Source organism: Etheostoma spectabile, chromosome 17, assembly GCF_008692095.1.
Source record: "Etheostoma spectabile isolate EspeVRDwgs_2016 chromosome 17, UIUC_Espe_1.0, whole genome shotgun sequence".
Classification (NCBI taxonomy): domain Eukaryota; kingdom Metazoa; phylum Chordata; class Actinopteri; order Perciformes; family Percidae; genus Etheostoma; species Etheostoma spectabile.
The window spans coordinates 19251495-19271558 of NC_045749.1; the positions used below are offsets into that span (position 1 = coordinate 19251495).

The following is a 20064-nucleotide window of genomic DNA, read 5'->3' on the forward strand; positions in this document are numbered from 1 at the left end:
GCGAGGAAAAACTTCCTTTTAGGCAGAAACCTCGGTCAGACCCAGGCTCTTGGTAGGCGGTGTCTGACGGGCCGGTTGGGGTTAGAATGAAGAGTGGCAATAACAAAAATAGAAAAAATTATTAGTTTGTAGCAGTTCTTTGTGGTAGTTCATGGCATAGCAGGACGCTGTGCGGCATTACAAGGCGTAGCAGGACGTAGCAGGACGTAGCAGGGCACCGCAGTGTAGCAGTTGAACATGGCATCACAGAACGTGTAGCGGGACCATGGCGACAGCTGCTACCCTGATTTCGGAGCCTCTCTGATCCAAGGGAACATGCTGGGGAAAAAAGAACATAAGGACTCCGGGGATAATAATCTGTTTTCTTTAAAAAAAAAATTTAAAAAAAAAACAGGAGCATTACGACAATATGTAATGAAATTACTACTTAATACAAACAACTCTTTTCTCCAGTGCCCGTATCTGATATATACAGATATACAAAATGCATACATATCCTCCCCTCCCTCGTCAATAATGCATTCCCCAAATGAATGGGTTTACTTGGTATGATTACAGTACTGAAAAGAATAAACACTGTTCTGTTCCTCTCAGGTGGCTGGTATGTTTACCAGCAGAGGAACGAGGTGCACAACAATTGCGGCATTGAGATCTACTATCAGACAGACATGCAGAACACCCACGACAACATGCTGCTGGAGTTGTTCTGTCAGATCATCTCTGAGCCCTGCTTCAACACACTGAGAACCAAAGAACAGCTGGGTGAGCCCACAGAAAGTGATGTAGAACACATCATCCGCGGCAGTTAACATAAAAAAAAAAAGTGTTTGCAAAGACGAGAATAAAACAGTGGAAGTTGTTAATTTTTGCTGCCAGGTTATGAATATTTATACAGGCATTTTCTTTGAGGATTATGCAGCCTTAATCTGCATTTTGTAATTAGATGCCTGCTATGTAAAGACCACAAACTAGAGTGAAGTTTCTAAAGTGCTGTCAACCATGATGATGTTTAATAACTTAGAGAATGAATGGATTGAACCACTTTTTTAGGAACTAGTGCTGTAACTTTAGTGCCAGACCTACAGCTAATATCAAGTTAAATACAGAGACAATGATGAGAACAAAATGAGGACGCTTCACCAAATCCTTACTGTAATGTTTTTTTAACCCCGAGAGTGGAATGGCAGTTTTCTCTGCACAAGCTAAAGTACCCGGTCTGTCCTCCTACCCTCTCCACTCCCCAGGCTACATTGTGTTCAGTGGACCCCGGCGGGCTAACGGAGTGCAAGGCCTGCGCTTCATCATCCAGTCGGAAAAGGCACCCCACTACCTGGAGAGCCGCGTGGAGGCTTTCCTCTGCACCATGGAGAAGGCTGTGGAGGAGATGAGCGAGGAAGCCTTCCAGAAACACATCCAGGCCCTGGCCATCCGCCGCCTGGACAAGCCTAAGAAGCTGTCTGCCGAGTGTGCCAAGTACTGGGGAGAGATCATCTCTCAGCAGTATAATTTTGATAGAGGTGAGACCTTCCAGCTGTCCTTCACTCAAAGCAAAATTGTAATCATGTTTAGGTTTGGACCAAATGTGCCCTTTTAAGGTATACGGAAATATTTTTTAAACTCTTTTTGATCTAGTTATATAAAGGGCTTGGGTTATGTAGAAAGTCAACTACAGGTTCTTGAGAATTATCAATGTTTTGGTCAGTCCCAGAGGTTAGCCAGATGTTGCTTCGAGCTGCACCCATTTTGGATTGATTCAACCCTGAAATAATCTGCAGCAGTCGCATACCTCTCTCTTGCTGCACTCTCCTGAGCGCTATAATGGATTGTAATGGGCCTGATTCACTGGTAATCTGCCTAAAGCCCTGAGTGATGGCAATACTGAAAGTCTGCCAAGGGAGCGGTGGTGATTACTGATACTAGCAATGTTCGAGGTGGGTCGGGGGGTCGGGAGGGAGAGGGCAGCTAACACGCTTAAAGCCAAGGGCACGGCAAAACCTACTACACACCCCATCAGTCACCGCTTACACACCGTCTGCTTCCACTGTGAAAGAGAGAGCTAGAGAACTGCTGTTAGGTAATTGTTTCCCTGTGATTGATTCAGCAATCATTTTGTATAAAAGGATTCTTATTTAACATAGTTGGGTTCTATGTTACAGAATGCTTTGGTTTACTCAAACTGTTCAAAAATTAACATTGTGAAATTATACTTGGCGGCTCAAGTCTCAAATATCAATTTTCCACAAGCAATTAAACACACTAACATGTAACGTATTACCTTGTGCTTTCAGTGGCATTATTATGCAGCATCAGTCATTTTGACCAAAAATAAAGCTGACCAACTCACTGACAAACTGTTTCCCCTGTTGTGTTGCAGATAACACCGAAGTGTCCTATCTGAAGACTCTAAGTAAAGAAAACATAATGCACTTCTACAGAGTAAGTAGTACAACTTTATGTCATACAATGTCTCTTCCCTCGACTACATTGGACAGACATCAGAACTGTCAAATGGGGGGTCTGTTTGCTTCAGGTTCAAACCAATATTGACTTTCTAAGGAAACTGCTGGTCATTTAACAAAAAAAATAATCTATACGTATATTTATGTTATGAGCTATCAGGGCTCTCTATAGAGACATAGCATGATGAAATAGTTGGCTGGGAATCACTTTAGGTTAATGGCTTCCTAGTCGATACCACTTCAAGGTTTGCCCCAGATGCATGTATTTTCCGTTTCCCTCCGCTTTCTCTGTGTTGGAATTTTACATTTGGTGGATTCTTGAGGGCTTCTGTTAACTGCTTCTCAGATCTCTGCATTGTGAATCCAGTCAGCTAGCTAGACTATCTGTCCAATCTCAGTTTTCTCTTGCACGACTATTTTGCGGCAGCTCTGTGCGAAGTTTAGTGCCCTCCCATGATCATTGTGCTTGGTTTAAAGAAATGCCATTAAACCAGAGCACGTTTTCATCCCATCTCCGAATGCTATGTGGAGTAGCCGGACTCTCCTCCAGTGAGCTTTGGAGGAGGGTCTGGTAAAGCGACACTAACGGCTTCCTATTACATTCGGAGGTCAGATATTCTAATCCTCACATGTAATTAGCTGATATTAAAACCATAAACACCAAATAAATCTGAGCTTTGAGAATTGTAGCTTATCTTTTATTATGACAATAACAACCTAATGTCTCTAAAATTACTCCCTTGGTGCATTTACTCCTCCAGCAGTAACAATTTTATTTGAATAGCCTTAAATTATAAAGCTCATTTGACTTTAATTGTGGTACTTTGGCTGTGTTTAATTCTGTACTGACAGCAGAGGTGTCTAAAATACAACAATAAACCCTACATTTTATGAGTCATGAAATATTTACAAGGTCTATCAATCATTTTAAATGCATGTTTCCTAAGAGAAAATTAGCACTGACACAGTCCATTGTTAATATCTGTTGCCTTTGGTTTTAATGGTTTAGGTTAGGGTAATGCCATTTTATGTTTTAACATCACCTTAGTTTAAAAATACTAATTAAACATACAATTTGATCATCGTATGATCTGACAAATTATGTGTTCAGTGTTGGACTGTCTGGACAGTATTTGGTCAGTGTGATTATTTATTAAACACATGGACTGATTTCCATAGCCCTCTGTGTTTGTCATTTGAGGTTCAAAGTTCATTCTGAAAACTGTCCACCCGCCAGGTCCATTTAGTTGCTGTTTTGGAGCCTTTGATCATATCACACTGGAGTTTGCCCCGTTGTCATGGAAGTTCAAACTCAACCGTTCCATTACAGCTGTGCAAGTCCCCCGGCTCCAAATATAATTGAACTTGAAGGCCACTTGGAGACGTGCAGACCTCCGTCAAGGCCTCGCCCTACCTCGCAATGTTTTTAAAAGTGACAATAAATATGTGGACCCGCCTCCTGATTTGGATCTGCTCCAAAATTAAATGGCTCCTTCTTTGGCCCATTCTTCACCCTTCCAAGTTTAATAGAAATTGGGCCAGTAGTTTTTTGGTAGTCCTGCTGAGAGACGGGCAAACAAACCAAACCGAAAACATAACCTCCTTGGTGGAGGTAATAAACATAAATTAGCACCTGAAGTCTGCTGAGTACCGTATTATTGAAATCATCGTTTATCTCCTCCTGTCTACTGCTTCTATTCATAGCTGGAGGTGACACTGACACAGGACTAGGGCTGGGTATTGTCCAGGTCTTTGATACAGGTTCCTGAACGATACTTTTCTCATACCCATTTGTTAAAATCCATTTTAACAGAGAAATTACCACATTACAGTACAAATATATAGATTTAATTTTTCAGCTCCTTTACACCAATGTGACTCATATTGTAGGCCAGTCTTTAAAAAATACAGCACACACACGTGAGCCCCGTCTCTGTGCTTTTTAAGTCAAGACATCCAATCACCAGCATCAATAGATCTTGACACAAGCATGCTGCATGCTTATTGGCTCGCTGACCCTAATGAGATTCCTCCTTAGGTATTGAATGACAAGGCATTTTTTCAAAACTCGATAATATGGAGGCAATTTGGTTGATGCTTAACCATATCTAAGTTCGGTCCCCATTCCTACACAGGCCGCTGACAGCATATCAGCTACCTTGATGACAGCCAGACAGCCTGTTTTTTTGGGGGGGGGGGAGATAAAGGGCCAAAGACACATAGCGGCTGAAAGAATTGACGTTATCTCAGCCAAGCAGAATTACAGGCCCCATGCACAATAAACCTAATGCATTTCTAATGTCATATAAGCTGCTATCGCAGAGCATTTTCTTTTTCTTTCGTGATTTTGTGGTGGCCAGAGTTGACGCCGTCTGGCTGCAAAGGAGCCACATTTTCAGTCTAATATAATCCCCCAGCCGGAGACGGGGACGAGACCAGACTGTGTAGCTAAATGTTCACGGGGCTGTCACTACAGCTCCCAGACTCAGTGTGAAAAACACCGGGTCATCCAGGCCACATCGAGTCTCTTCAATACAGTGATGATGAGTCATTGCAACTTTTGGATGTGTTTTTATACCCCCCAAAAATATATATATATAGAATATAGATAGAGAGAGATTTTGGCATTTCAAATATAATAACATTCTAAATTTGGTAGTAATGATGCTGTTTGTCATGAAAAACGAGTCACCCAGCAACAGTGTTCCCTGCGTCATCCCACCTGTCTGTCCTATGTCCCCGCAGGACCGGCTGACTGTCGAAGCCCCGAAGAGACACAAGGTGTCCGTGCACGTCCTGTCCAGAGAGATGGACTCCTGTGAGTATCTGTATTTCACGGGTTGGTTTCATCCAGACGCCCGGTGGGTTCGTTGAGTGTCGGGTTGACCTGTGCGTTATTGTCTGTGTTCACCAGGTCCGATAGTGGGAGAGTTCCCTGCCCAGAATGATGTCAACCTGGCCCCCGCTCCTTCCCTGCCACAGGACAGGTCTGTATCATTTCTGTCTCAGTAAACGCGTTCTCATTGAAGCATATGGCCAACCACGAGCATTCTCAAGTCAGTGTGAGCCAACGACACGACCCCATGCTGTCGCCCGGTGCGAGGAGTACTGCAGTGGGTGAATGTTTCTGATTGACTGTGTGACCTTGTTACGTTGAAGATTCTTGCCCTTTATTTATAGGAGGTGAGAATGGAAATGGGCACGGAGAGGGAGCAAGTAGCAAGGGCTGAGGCGAGTGAGGAAAGCTGATATAGCGGCTATAATAGCACATTTATGTACATTATGCTCGAGTCAAACCTGTTATGATTTAAGCATAACCCAAACCACAGTATCCTACTAAAAGTAGATGAAGCCACTGACCGACTCTGCTGTTAACAAGTGTCATGGAACATCCAGCACAGGACTCTTCCTATATCATGTTGCGTTAAATTTCATTGACCAGTCTATAGTTTCTTTTTAGCCTTTTTTATTAGGACAAAGAACTATATGCAGAAGAGGGACCGACATACAAGGCGAGGCGCAGTGTCGGAGAAACTGTAATATGCTCCTGCTCCATGAATGCCCAGCCCCAACGAATGCATTAACGTCCGATCCCACCGTGCTCCTCTGCAGTAATCTCAAAGCATCAAACCTATCAATCAGCTGGAAATATTCTCACAGCTCTTTTACTCATGTTCTGCTGTTATAAACTCTGACCAGCTTTTTGTCTTCTGTACTGAAGCCTTTTTTGTTGAAACATGAAACTCTATATGCCAGAGCAGAGCAGAAGTCTTGACGAGCTACTCTGACCATGGATGGACACGTGAGAGACTGCTCGCTTGACTACTCAGAAATATGCACTAGTCCAGAACACAGGCCCTTCCTGTATTTACCTTGTTGCTCCCGCCCTGTCCTAGAAACATCTGACCAATAAGCGGAGTAATGGTTCTCACGTGGTTTGTAGGGATGCATTGCATGTTGGGTAGCTTGGATTCTTCTGTGTGAAAATAAACCGACTCAAAGGGAAAAGTTTACGTACATCTAAGGGGAAGTTGTTGTGACAAGTGAAAGCCGACTGAAATCAAAAGGGAAAAGGTTTTGCTGTTGCTGATAGAAGCCCACTGACATCATAGGCCCTTCTGCTAAGTTAGAGTACTAACCGTGTTGGGTTCCCTTCACTGGTTACCTTGGAAACGACGTGTTTGTTGCTCCTTTTGGCTATCGGCACCAAATGCAGTTTAAGGCTTGAAAAAACAAACCAAGGAAAGGACGCCAGGCGTCAGTGGGAATGCCCCTCTGACCGGCCTACTGTTTCTTCTCCCAACAGCCCACGCTGGTTCAGGACATGACGGAGTTCAAGAGGAGCCTGCCCCTCTTCCCCCTGGTCAAGCCTCACATCAACTTCATGGCGGCCAAACTGTGAGCGAGGAGGCCGGCAGGTCGCCACGCAGCAGCACGGAGTCGGCGGGAAGGGGGACGGCCAGGGAACCCACTCTGTTTTCCACCTACGCTCCCCCTCTCCCCTCGTCAGGAAGACTTCCATCTGTGTGGTGTGTGTGTGTGTGGTGTGTGTGTGCGTGCAGTTGTGTGTGTGTGTGCGCAGGTGTGGCAGGCTGGAGCCACTAGAAGAGATGCTTTGAAACAAATGTGTGGTTTTTTTTTTTGGAATCACAAAGTTAGCCGTGGTTGTCGACGTAGCTGTGATAAGGATAGAGTTCACACCAGACTCACGTCGTGTTAGAAGTCTCTCAAAGGAGAAGCAACACTCACACACATCCCAGTACTGTGCAGGCGAAATAGAAACAACCTAAAAAAAAAAAAAAGAGATGAGGGCCAGTCCCCTTTTTAAACAAGTTCAAGTATACGGCAGAAGCTTCACAGGAGGAGGCGTTTTATTTCAATTATTCAGAAATGCTGCTTTGAGGATGGATAGCTGTTTTTGTGATGAACTGGGGCGTGTAGAAGTAAAATCAGCAGCTCCATGAAGGTCTTATCTATTTTTTTTATTTTTTTTTTGGACTGTTATGTTTGCCATGTAACTCTGAGGCACCTCGACTCTCCTGCAAATGTTAACGGAACGAAAGACTCTTTCCTTTAATTCAAATTGATACCGGTTTTTAGAATTATGGTTTTAATCCGCTGGTTTTGAAATGTTACTTGTAAACTGGTAAAGTGTTAGGACCCTCTTAAGGAGCTGCTTTAAAAAAAAAAAAAAAATGTTTATTGCATTTTACAGTAATTCAGACACCTCAGGGGTACCTCTATGCTGTTTTTTTTTTTAACAGTTTTACTAGCAATTGATTACAAATAAAAACATTTTATCAGTCTGTCATTAGTACATCAGTACTTTGTTCACATCACTAAATGTGATCACATCCTTACTGGTCTTCCCCGTGTTCTTTTTCTAATCTCCACAGAGAGTGTCATTATTCTTGTCTGCGTGTGAGACTTTCTGCGGCTTGTGCCTTTCCGGTCAAGGGCATCAGATATAGGTATCTGGCTGCTCCTGGTCTGACCCGGGGCACAATCCTGGAGGATTAAACCCCACCGAATGTGCTAGACTGTCCTCTGGCTCTTACTGCAGAGTGGTAAAAACAACATAGCAGCTAGCCTTTTTTTTTTTTTTCTCTCTAAATAGAAACATTTCATGTTGGTGTCTAAAGGGGGTTAAAGAAAATCTCCAGTCTAATTTTTTTTTTTCTTCTTCTGAATATGCACTTCTCTCACTAAGCAATAAAGCTAATGATGTGGACAGGGAACGGTGTGAGACAGCGAGGAGATGTCTCCGCACTGCTGAGCAGCTCCAGCAGCTGGACCCACGCTGAGGCCAGAATCCAGCCTGAAGCGCCAAGAGGACTGTGTCCGTTGCGAGTGGCGCTGGCGCGTGGGTAGTGATGTCAGGGCCTCGCGAGCATGACCTGCTCTCTCAGGTGCTAACCAGCTTTGCTGTGTCAACCACTCTGTTTAAAGAGCCGAGAATCATAGTCATCATTTAATTGTTCCACTCCTTTCCCGCCGTTCCAGTTCTCAGTTCATTGGTCGCTCACGCGATGCTGCAGTTTTAAAGAAAGAGAAAGAAAGTTGTAAGGGAGCACCTGTATGATTATTTAGCATTTTGCTATGTCTCAACCTGATCAACACAATTAACCAAGTAGGGTTAAAGGCACTATTGCCTTTTGCGGTTGGAAACCCAAAGACAACCAGCAGCAGCATACAGTTGTGTTCAGAATAATAGCAGTGTGTTTTTAAAAAGGGAATAATGCTCAAAATGCTTAGATCCTCTTAATTACATGTAATAGATATTCCATAAAATTTTGGGAACACTGGCCATTCAATTCCAAATCAAAACATTGATCAAGTCTGTGTTGTAGAAAAGGAATGGTAAAATAGTATTTGCATTGAAACATTTACTGTATCAACTGAAAAATGTCTCAAGGGTTTGCTTTAGGTGGAATCATTGCACCAATATGTAGTTTCTGAAAATTGCTTCCCATCTGTGTTGCATGGAGTCGACCAACTCCTGGCACTTGTTCTGATAGTTTTACTTCACGTAGTCTTCTTCTGATCCTAACAGTACTCACAGGTACCTTAAGTCTTCATTGATTTTCCTGGAGCGGATCATTGGCTGAACCTTTGCCATTTGGGTTATTCTTCCATCCATTCGAATGGTAGACGGTTGTTTTTTCCCATGTCGTACAGGCTTTGGATGTTATTTCAAGGCATTTGAAATCATTTTGGCTGAGCAGCCTATAATTTTCTGCACTTGTTTTCCCCTCTCCAATCAACTTTTTAATCAAAGTCCGCTGTTCCTCAGAGCAATGTCTGGAAAACCCATTTTGCTGAGTATTTCAGTGTGAAATGCACTATAACCAGCATGAACTTTTGCTTCCTTAAATATGGGCTATAATTGATCTTCACTGAATCAATCACCTCACTAACTGAACACACTATTTAGAACATGCTCTTTTCAATTATACAGAATGAGCAGCATGCATGCCATGAATTAATTTTTTAAATAAGTAAATTAGTTGCTATGTAGAAATATCACTTTTCCCAAAAAACATAATTTGAGGTTAGTGATGTTGGACTGCTATTATTTAACACAACTGTCACCTGGGGATGGTGACTAAGCAGTTTTTAGTATTCGGAGGAAACTGACATTACGTATCAGGCTTGGGTGGGCTGTGCACTGTTACCTTGATTAGTTTACATTTAGAAAATCTGGAGCATATTTTAATTTCTAATGTCTTTGGCAACACGAGACTGATTGGCTGGTGATACGAGTGTGCTGGCTTTGAGTTGTTCTTTTTGTCTCCTGTGTGTGTTTCTAATTAAAACTACTGAATGGAACCATGTGTTTATTTGAATTCAGCATTTCCCTCCCAAGCGCAACATATGCACTTCGATGTTTGTAAAAATACATTTATTCACAGAACTGATACCATGGAACTCAAAACTCTGACACATCTGTACAACAGACCTTCACACGATTTTGGCAGATTGGAAACTTGACAGTGGATCTACAAGGGAAAGCTGTAAAAGAGGCACAGCTACAGTGTATGTTCAGGTTAAATATTCAGAGGGGTTGGTTACACATCATGCCTTTTCAGTCACAGGAAGTTACGTTTAATGTCTCCTGGCTCATTTATTAAACACATGCTTCCAATGAAAAAAAACCATTTACTATCTTATAGCACTGTTGACTAACATTCAAAAAGCCTTTTTTCTCACATACCTAATACAGACAGTATTTGGTTTTATTTGTCCAGGTTTAGAGATGTCCATTATAACCCCCCCCCCCCCCCCCCAATGCACTCAATTTTGCGGAACAGTATTTAAATATTAAACAGCAATGTGACTTGAGAAATGGCGTTACTTTTTATTGTGACGTCTCAAAGACGTTTGAAGAAATGGTTGCAAACATTTCAAAAATAAGTTAAAAGGCATAGGCAGAAAAAAAAAAAAAAAAAACCTGGGCAAGTCAATCCAAAGCTATCTGCAAAGCTGGATGTCACCAGTTGTGAGAAAATATGGCTTTTGTCCTTTGGTTAAACTGACCCTTCAATTTCACCAAAGTCCTGCCAAAAACATCAGCCACCCCGGTGACTCATTTTCAATGACCAGCGTCCAAGCTTCCCTTACGTCTGCGTGGTAATTACCTCACAACCACTCAGGCAACACAACAGTCCTAGCATCACATGTTGGGGGAAATAAAGTGGAGTTGTAGCTTAAATAAAAATATCCACACTGTTAGAAGTGTCACATCCCCCAGAGCAAAGTGCTGGATCATCACCGAGTCTCCCGAAGCTTTTCAGTCCAACAAAAGGCTCAGAAGACCAAAAGCATCCATATCATCCGTCCACCCATCTGGTAAACTGTTTCTTGGCAACAGGCTCGACCAAGTGCTGTAGCTTTAGGACACATCACATGCGAGCATTTTGTTAAATGGAGATAAAGCGACAGCCAACAAACGCTGCCAAGGCCTTTGAACAAAAACAAACCCCCCTAAATAGTGTCTAAAAGTTCCTATGTGGTCAGTGGGTTAGGTGTGGGTTTCTCTCTTTAGAGAAGCATTAAGAAACGTTTCCTCTCAATGCTTCCAAGGGTCGGGTTAACGTACTGCATCAGGATTTAGACATTTATTGTTTTATCATTAATACATTCTACACCACACTGAACAGTTTCATTTAATACAAACCCCAAACATAGGCAAAGGGGACTTTTCAAATCTTTGAAATAATTATAAAACAATCATTTATTATTATTATAAAACTTTCTAAATTACACATGGCCCGCCTTTTTAATCTTTAAAATATAGTACATTTACAATAAGTGTTAGTTACGGGGTTGTGGAAGCAAATCCACCCAGAAGTCACACAGCACGACGCCCTTGATCCGATGTGTGTCTAGAACTGCACACTGACTGGCAACATGCTCCAGTCTGTGTCCACAAGTGTTATCCGTCTTCACTTTATGAAAGCGTCCAGTTTAAAAACAGTGTAGTGGCGGCGGTGGGGATCCTTGCATGGATGTCAGCGGCTGTGCGGTGAATCACTCCAGAAGGGCTGAGGCGTAGGGAGGCCGACACTGATCCTAAGTCGGTTTCACCAACGCTTCCTGTTCAGAGTCCGACAGTCCGAATCCTGTGTGGCTGGACCGGCTGTCCTCCCTCTGGACGCCGCAGCCTCCTCATGCTTCCTCCTGCTCAGGGAAGTCCAGGATCTTGCGGTGGGCTTGCCTCAGGTACTGCTGCTGCTTGAAGTACACCTTAAACGCCCCTTTGATGGCCACAAAGGCGATGCCTCCCTGTAGGGAAAGAAAAAAATAATACATTAAAAGGTGTTTTAAAAAGGGGCTTCTTAGGAGCTTATTTTCGTTTAGTGTCATGATTGTTTCTTACTCCAAAATGAGAACGTTAGCAGTGGTTAGGTTACTGTTCTGACAAATTGTCAATTATTCATTTTAAGGCTCATGTCTTTTTGTCTTAATACCGAGCTTCTCCTTTTAAATAAAAGGGCAACAATTTCTAAGGAGGTGAAGAAATGAAAATGTAATCACCATCTTGTTCTCTCATCCGGCTATGGTGACTCAGACATTTTCTTGGAGATTACCTAAATGTTTGCTGGTAAGGAGAAACCTCGCAATATCGACTGATGATTCTCAGGTTTTCTTTTGGAAAAAAGTATTATTTTTAGAAGCTTGTTGCAGCTGTAAGCAGTCCAACGTCGTGCTGCTGTGACGCCCTCAACATTATATTGCAATTATTTTTTTTTTAGTTTTATTCCTCCACACGTACAATACAACTAGTACTGCAGTACTAGTTACTTTGTGAGTTGAAAGAAGCGTGTTAGTCAACAGAAAGTGTTTGCTCCTAGTTGTTTATATTGATATGGTTTAATTTTGCGTTACATGACCCATATCTTCGGTTAAGCCATGCCTGTGTTTGGATCGCTCCTCTTACTCTCCTAGGCTATGTATTTCAGATCATTTTCATGTAAACATGTGTTACAGCTGAATATGGTATAATATGGTTAAAATCCACAAATAATCGTGATAGCCGTGATCTCAATTTTGATCAAAATAGTCGTGATTACCATTTTGGCCATCATCGTGCGGCCCTAATGTGGTTCCTACAAATGTGTTTTGAACTCTGAACTGGTCTGGTGAGCTCGGTCCCTCACAGAGCTCAGCGGATAAGCACCGAGTGTTCAGAGGTATCACATGAGATACTCCGGTTACCGCTCCGTCCTCAGCGCTAGGAGAGCGAGGCGCCGGGGTTCCTCTTGTGTACCAACGGCTCACATTTTGCTCCGTCAACACTGGCTGAACTGGAATCACTAATTAACTAGAATTGGTGCCGTGCTCCCTTCAAATCTAAAGAGGGAAAGCAAGGGAACATGTAGTACACCTACAGAATTATTTAAATTCATGAATTATTATCAATCATCCATCTATTAACAGCAGCAGAGAGGGCTGGAGACTCTGAAGTTCACTTGATTGTATTATTTCTTGATAAGTATTCATTATTTCCTGGATCGGGCACAGGAGGAGTTTGGGATTGTACCCACCAGGATGGTCCTCTGCAGGTTGGAGTTGACGCTGCTGAACATGAGCTTCCCCACGATGGTGGCAATGGTGGGGAAGACCAGGGCGCCGCACAGGATCCGTGTGGCCGACACGTGGTCTGCCAAGGGGCTGGCCTCTGCCGGGATGCGAGGAACTGGGCAGCCGATCCCTGCAGACACGCACGGACAGCCGCAGGGAGCCATTTGAAAACATGCATTTTTAGCTCATCTAAAAAGCAGAAAGGGGTCAGTTCAAGAGCCTGAGATCTGATGGTACTGCCTGTTTATCTTTAATAAAAATGAGCGTAAACAGTGGCAGTGACTGGTTTTGTGATGATGTGCACAGGTTACTGTGTGTGATGTCGCAAAGTGAAGACACACCTGTTCATCACAAACAATAGTGTTGCTAACTGACTGTCCTGTGTTTGAAACTTGTTTTGGATCCATTTTGACACTACCTCGGGTTCTTAAATGGATTTATCATCCTTTAAAATTGTGAAAGAAACTACGTCCGTTTCCCCAGCAGTGGAGACCGTGCTCTAGCTGCGGCTTAACACGACTGCCAGATCCAGTTCAAAGTTCTACACTGCTGATAGTAAAGAATAAAGACTTGTTCAAGTGAGTGGGTGCACGTGCGTCTCCTGACTTGGGAAGATGCTGTTGAGGATCTGCAGCTTGTTGGAGTACTTCCTCCACAGACGCAGGACGTAGTCCTCCCAGCGGATCATCTTGCCGAGGATCAGCATGACGGGGATGGTGGGCAGGCCAATGAGCAGGAACAGAGGGTCGGCCCGCTCCATAACGTCCAGGCCCTCCTTATGGCCCACCACCTGGAGAGCAGAGGGGACGGTCAGGATGGAAAACTACAGCCAAGCCGTGAAAATAGTTGACTTTTACTTGCACTATGGAAAGAAAGTAGCAAAGGAGAAGCACAACAGAGGCTGTTGTGCACATGGTTATGTACCAGTTAAGTCACATTATTTGCAGTTCTGCAAAATGAATAATATCCAAATAGAAATTCATGACTTGCAAAACTGCTTTTGAGCACATTATGATTTAATAAGTCAGCTAAAGTCATGGCGTTAACTCGACTGACCGGGCCTATTGTAACCGAGAACCTTGGGGGGCGAGGGGGGGAGGGATCATTGGTCACACCTGCATGACAGTGACCGCGCCGTAGGTGACTGCCGTCCAGTAGATGGAGCCCACCATGATGCCGGCGGCGGCGAAGGGGCCGGCTTTAGAGATGAGCCGGTCAGCCAGGTCCAGCACGTAGACCACGGGGCCTGGAAGAGGAAAAGAGGTCAGAGTGAGTCCAACTCGTACACTGGCAACTTTTATTTTGACGTTCTTCTTACGACAGTCTGGTGCACAGACCAACTGATACTGGACTCAGACTACACGATATGGTGAAAATATGCAACAACATTGTTGAATATCGAGCTAACAGTATTACTTGCAATTCACAGATGTTAAAGTGTACTCAGTTCTGCCTTTCTGCTGCTGTCTGGACTGCTAAAAACAAAAAAATGCTTGAATTTAAAAAAGGAAATAATTTCCAACATTTTTATGAACATAAACATTTTATTGAATTTAAAAAAAAAAAAAAAAAACAGTATATTGTGTAGCCATATACTGGACTTTTGACTGGAGCCTAACACTGATATTATATCAAATGCCATTTTCTATCCATCCATCCATCCTGTACAAGAGGGGTCAGAGCAGGCTGTACTTTGAGGAGACTAAGGTCCTTTGGAGGGACAGGGCCCCTCCTAAAGACCTTCCATGACTAAGGGGTGGCATCAGCCATCCTCCACGCTGTGGTCTGCTGGAGCAGCAGCATCACCGAGAGGGACAGAAAAAGGTTGGACAAGGTGATCAAGTGATCCAGCTCCGTCCTGGGCCGTCCTCTGGACTCTGTGAGGGAGGTGGTTGACAGAAGGGTCCTGGCTAAACTGACAGCTATGCTGGTCCATGAGTCACACCCCGTAAACTACACCCGGTCAGCCCTGGAGACGGTGACAGATTGCTCCACCCCCGCTGTGTAAAGGACCGATACCGCAGATCTTTCCTTCCAGCGGCCGTCAGACTGAACGAACACTGCTGTCTCTCTGCTATATATCACATATGCCATTATTACATCTGTGCTTAATATTTCATGTGGGCAATTTTCATAGTGCAGTTTACTAATTTAAGTATAATGTATTGTATAATACAGTTTGCAAACCAGTTCAGATGTCTAGCTCTGTGACATTTGTCATAAAGAGCTACATGTGACCTTTGGGCCCTTTCTTAGCACATAACCCGAACCATGTATTCAGTCTTAGTTGCTGTCAGTTTGCCATTTTACCATACCAGTCCATTTTATTACTACAAGGTCAAAAATGTATGGCTAAAACTAAAAACTATTTAGTATTTTATCAGAAATATGGTGAAATCCGATCCACTGTTTTAATTCACTTTTTTTTTTTAATCTAATCCCAGTGAATCCGTGCAAAAAGATTAATGTAAATCCACGCATGAACATCCCGTCACTGGCAAAAAGTCAGACACATTTGTGTCAGTGCCAGTGAACAGTGTGTGAGTTTACAGCAGGGGTCATGAGACTCCTGCAGGTAAAAAAAACAACAAAAAAACACTGGAACTACAGACGCATCCAAACTCGAGACATATGCGTCTAATTCATCTACAGAAAAAAGGCACAGGTCATTGCGGACCTTTACCGAACAAAGCCTTCCGTTAAGAGCTGAAGGCACACTCATTTAACATGAGCACATGACGTCAAAAGAGTGATCTTCCTTTTGGTGACAGCCTTTTCGTGCAACAAAAAAATGACAACAATGCAGTCATGTGAAGGTTAAAGAAAAGACTTTGAAGCATGTCAGGTATGGCACACACCTTGTAATTGCATGTTTACTGATTTACAGGGCGGGGCATCTCAGCCTGGTTCTTCCTGGATTAAAATAGCTGGGATGAATCTAGATAAACATAAGGATTAATCTGAAGTCCAGACACGTCTTCAGAGCAGCTGCCTGACATCAGCTCAGGGGCAAGACCTAAAAAATAAAAACTTAAGAAAAAACTCCGCTGCATCTTCCTCGCTGGCATTCCAGGCTGACTCGGGGGAAATCATGCAATATTTACAGGAAGGCAACCTGATTTCCTCACTCAGACAGACCATCCACGGCCTATTAATAACTAGCCCAGGAGTCGGAGGGAGCAGAGCGGGGTGGGGACAGCACAGAGCACAGCACTGGGTCACAGTGCAACTCTAAACTAAGCTGCAGGAAAAGATTTTAAAAGGCCCTAAAAAATATTTTCTCAAAAACACCTTGCTGTAATTAATGTTGTCCTACACAACATTTTCTGCCAAAGTGGGGTATGTCACATGAGACTTTGCCAGTACGTAAGCCTTAGTTACCTTTATTTTTCAAGCTTTCTGTTCTTGCATGGTAAATGTGCAGTGTCCAATGATAACGTGGCAGATATACAACTTTAAATACATTTTTTAATCAATGAGTCCTTGATTTCACACAGTGATAGCCAAAAGCAGGCTCCCTTAACGATATCAGCTGAAATGACTGAACGGTCAGTAGCAGATTTAATCAGCTAAAGCTAGCTGTGTAGTTCCATGAGTTGGCTAAAATGTTTGCTCCAGCTTTATGTTTATATAAAACAGCTCTGTTCTAATATTGCAGTGTAGCGCTAACTTTTAGGATTATACTATAGGTAAGATGGACTATGTACATGGTATGGAAACCCTGCAACACTAAACCATTCAGTACACTCTGTTCAGGATTGCTTTTACAACAGCCTCACGAATGTGAAGAAATCCAAAGCTCGACAGGTTTCCCAATAAATTGAATGACACGAAAATTGTGTGTATACAGTATATCCATCCATCCATCTGCGGTTAGTTACGCGCTATTAACAGCGTTAACGCAAACCCATTTTAGAGAAGTCCATTTTTAAACTGCAATATTAACGTTCTTTTTGGCCTAGCAAACTATGTAGTTTTTTTTCCCCACATGCTGTTGCAACTTGTAACGTTAGAAAAACTACACCACCACACCGGATCTAGCTAGACCAGAAACAAAACAGGCACACACACTTGTTTGTAGTAGTACGTCATGTTTTGAGTGGATGGCGAGCCGAAGTGGAGACGCCGAAATGATTAAGATTCTGAACGGAAAGTTTACTTTTTAAAAGTTGCCAAATGGTTCCATAGACGAGACCAAAGTGATCTGTGTGTTTTGTGCTGAGCTATCGTCGCAGCACGTCCAGTCTGAAATACCACTTGATGGCCAGGCCACAGCTGATGCCAATTCCCCAATTGGCTGGAACACTGGTGCTTCGTGGCAGCAGGTGGGCACGGTTTGTTTTTGTTGGTGTTTGTAGACCCTTGGCTGTCTACAGAGACCAGGTTTTTATTACAGTGTGTTCTGGGGACAGGCAGCTAGCAGATAGTGAGGAGATGTTTGCTGTGATAACAAATGGTGTAGCCTAAAAACACCCGTGACATTGCTTAGAGCACCTTTAATTGCAAGTTAACTGATATTAATGTGATTAAATATATTAATCATTTGACAGCACTAATAACTCAATGTTATTAATTGGGAAATAAAGCAGTGGAGTGATGTTAAAAAAATAGTGCTAAGTCATTGGTCCTTGTGAAAGCAGGGCTCGGTTTAAGAGCACTTCTTTCTGGCCACGTCAGCAGCAGATTGATACATTTATTATCTCATTTTATTTAAGCTACCAGGCTGGTGTACAGCAAGTAAAAAAAAAAACAACTGCTCAAACTTGGAGAACAAAGAGCTTCCATCACTTTAAGTTAAGGGTGACTGTGCTGCAGTTGGTTACAGTTTGTTGGCGGGGGATTACAGCTAGAGCTGCCATCGCCAAGTTGTCATTTAAAGACGTGGACTGATTGAACGCAAACACCTAAGCAGATACGTCTTCATGAGCCTGCGGAAGAAATCCAAGTGACAAGACCAAAACTGTAAATACGTCGTTTACACTAGCCTACACACAAAGTGTAAAAAGAGCAGCAGCTTTCTAAAATAACCCCATATTTGGGGGTTACGGGTTTTAACAGTTAGGACATAAGACAGACTTCATCAAGCTGTTTGCACAGCCAGGCCACCGTGAGGCTGTTACCCATAAGTGCTTGCCACAAGTTGTAGTATACAATTCAGTCACTGTTAGCTGTACACCTATTTCTGCAGCCGAGTATATTCACTCTAAAAGTTTTGAGTGCAGAGCGCAGTTCTGTGCAGTATTTTAAGGCCTCTCTCTTTAGACAGCAAGGCTCCTGGCCACTTGTTGAGGAAGGAGCCCAAAGCAAGCAAGAAGCATTTGGCACTTTTCAAGCAAGCAAGCAAGCAACCACCCACTCACCCACCCACACCCACACACCCACACACCCACACTTTCATTTCTAAAGTACTCATAAACACAGAAGCTCTCCCTCGTCCACTGCCAGCCTTTTGATGCTTTCAAGAGCTTTTCTTTTATTGCACCTGTGTGTGCCGACTGGATTGATCTTGCATTGCTTGAGAGCACTAATATGGCATATTTTGATGACAGCGTTGGAATCTCTTCCGTTTTTCTCCCTTCCTAAGCATTATGCCATCGCAGGGCTGAGGGAACTGGGTCGCCCCTTAATGGCTGCTGGCAGCATGGAGAGCAGCGCAATTCATTTCAGTCACTGGCAGCAGATTCCATAATTAAGATAATTAAAAAGTGAGGGGGGGGGGGGGAGGGAGGAGTGAAGCATGCGGGCACACTTCTCCAGCTGGCTTGTTTACTCTCTAAGAAGAAGGAGCAGCAAGGACACGCCGTCCTCAGGAGTTATATGTGCAGCAAAATTAACATTACCGGCTGGCTCTGCAGCAGGTGCTGGTGGGAATGGGGCCAGAACAGCTTATACCTACCCTACTCTGTGTGTTGCCATCTCCTGTGCAAAAAGTCAGTGAAAATGATTAAAAACCTGGGTAATCTGTGGCTTCAAACCCACCCCCACTAGGTCTGGCAGCAGGCAAGGGTCCCACCCTGGGAGCAAAACATGCGTAATGCCCGTCAAGTCTGTAGAAATCAGCAGGCCTCAGCAGCAACCCTGAGAAAAAAAAAAAACTACTGTGGCAGTTTACCAACAGCGCTCCCTGGCTCTACCGGTCCACAGCTTTACCTCCATCAGCCAGATACAACGCTGTCATGCCAGTGGTCTCACCAAACTGTCAAGTTGTTAATATTCTAGAACTAATTAAAGCTGCAGCATACACCGCTTGTGAAGCCAAGCTACTAAAATTATACTTTAAAAAAGTAATTGTTAATTGAGATTAAAAGGGTTTTAATTAAACACAAGACACATGGAATAAGTGACTGTCTGTATAACAAGCAAATACAACTATAAGCTAGAATTGTGTCTATAGAACTTCAAAAAAAAAACAAGAAAATAGAATACAGCAGCAATGATGCGGCAAAACAGACAATGCCACGTCTCCGGCTCACTTTGAAGTGCACTAATGCCCAGAGCTAGAGATTGGAACTCAAGACGGCACAAAAACAATCTTAGCTAAGAGGTGGAGAATTGTGCTCTTCTGCATGTATGGGTATAAGTCATATTATTCATCTGAAACAATATATAGTAAAGCCATTCAAGCGTCCATCTGTCTACCTAACCACTGAATGCAGAATACGTTGGATTGCTGGAAGATGTACTTAAAAATTACAAATCATTACAGCATGTAAAAGAAAATTTGAATGAAAATTAAATACCAAAAATAGCCACAATGTGGTAAAATCCTTAGTAATCCAAGTAACAAACCCAAGTAGTTTGCAAATGCAGCTTGACCCCGAGGCTGACATTATGCAAATCAGCTTGCAACTTTTGCATGTGGTGCTCAGCTGGAAAGGCTCAGGTCTAAGGCACATCCTGTCCCTGTTCTACTAGAAATGTCACCATCACCGACCAGAGTTCTGATGACGCGTGATGTGACGTTTAAGTCACGGGGAAACACTGGAGGACAGCTGTGATTTCACGGATTCATCAGTCGGCG

At 43.2% G+C, this 20064-nt stretch overlaps 2 protein-coding genes across 6 annotated transcripts in view; one reads left to right on the forward strand and one right to left on the reverse strand.

Annotated features, from left to right (window-relative positions):
• ide (insulin-degrading enzyme) overlaps positions 1–9788 on the forward strand; it is a 37294-nt gene extending 27506 nt beyond the window's left edge. For 2 of the 3 annotated variants that reach the window (XM_032541030.1, XM_032541032.1), the window contains exons 20-25: positions 595–762; positions 1245–1517; positions 2375–2436; positions 5205–5277; positions 5374–5441; positions 6766–9788. In XM_032541030.1, the coding sequence (XP_032396921.1) occupies positions 595–762; positions 1245–1517; positions 2375–2436; positions 5205–5277; positions 5374–5441; positions 6766–6861 (740 nt within the window). In that variant the 3' untranslated portion in view covers positions 6862–9788. Of the gene's footprint in view, positions 1–594; positions 763–1244; positions 1518–2374; positions 2437–5204; positions 5278–5373; positions 5442–6761 lie in introns of all 3 variants that reach the window. The other variant, XM_032541031.1, reaches the window with a different exon arrangement.
• Positions 6988–20064, reverse strand: part of marchf5 (membrane-associated ring finger (C3HC4) 5) — a 31359-nt gene continuing 18282 nt past the window's right edge. Inside the window, exons 3-7 of one of the 3 annotated variants that reach the window (XM_032541057.1) lie at positions 14159–14289; positions 13650–13833; positions 13007–13173; positions 11591–11744; positions 6988–7005 (exon numbers count right to left, since the gene is read on the reverse strand). In XM_032541057.1, the coding sequence (XP_032396948.1) occupies positions 11628–11744; positions 13007–13173; positions 13650–13833; positions 14159–14289 (599 nt within the window). In that variant the 3' untranslated portion in view covers positions 6988–7005; positions 11591–11627. Of the gene's footprint in view, positions 7037–11073; positions 11745–13006; positions 13174–13649; positions 13834–14158; positions 14290–20064 lie in introns of those variants that run through there. The other 2 variants (XM_032541056.1, XM_032541054.1) reach the window with 2 other exon arrangements.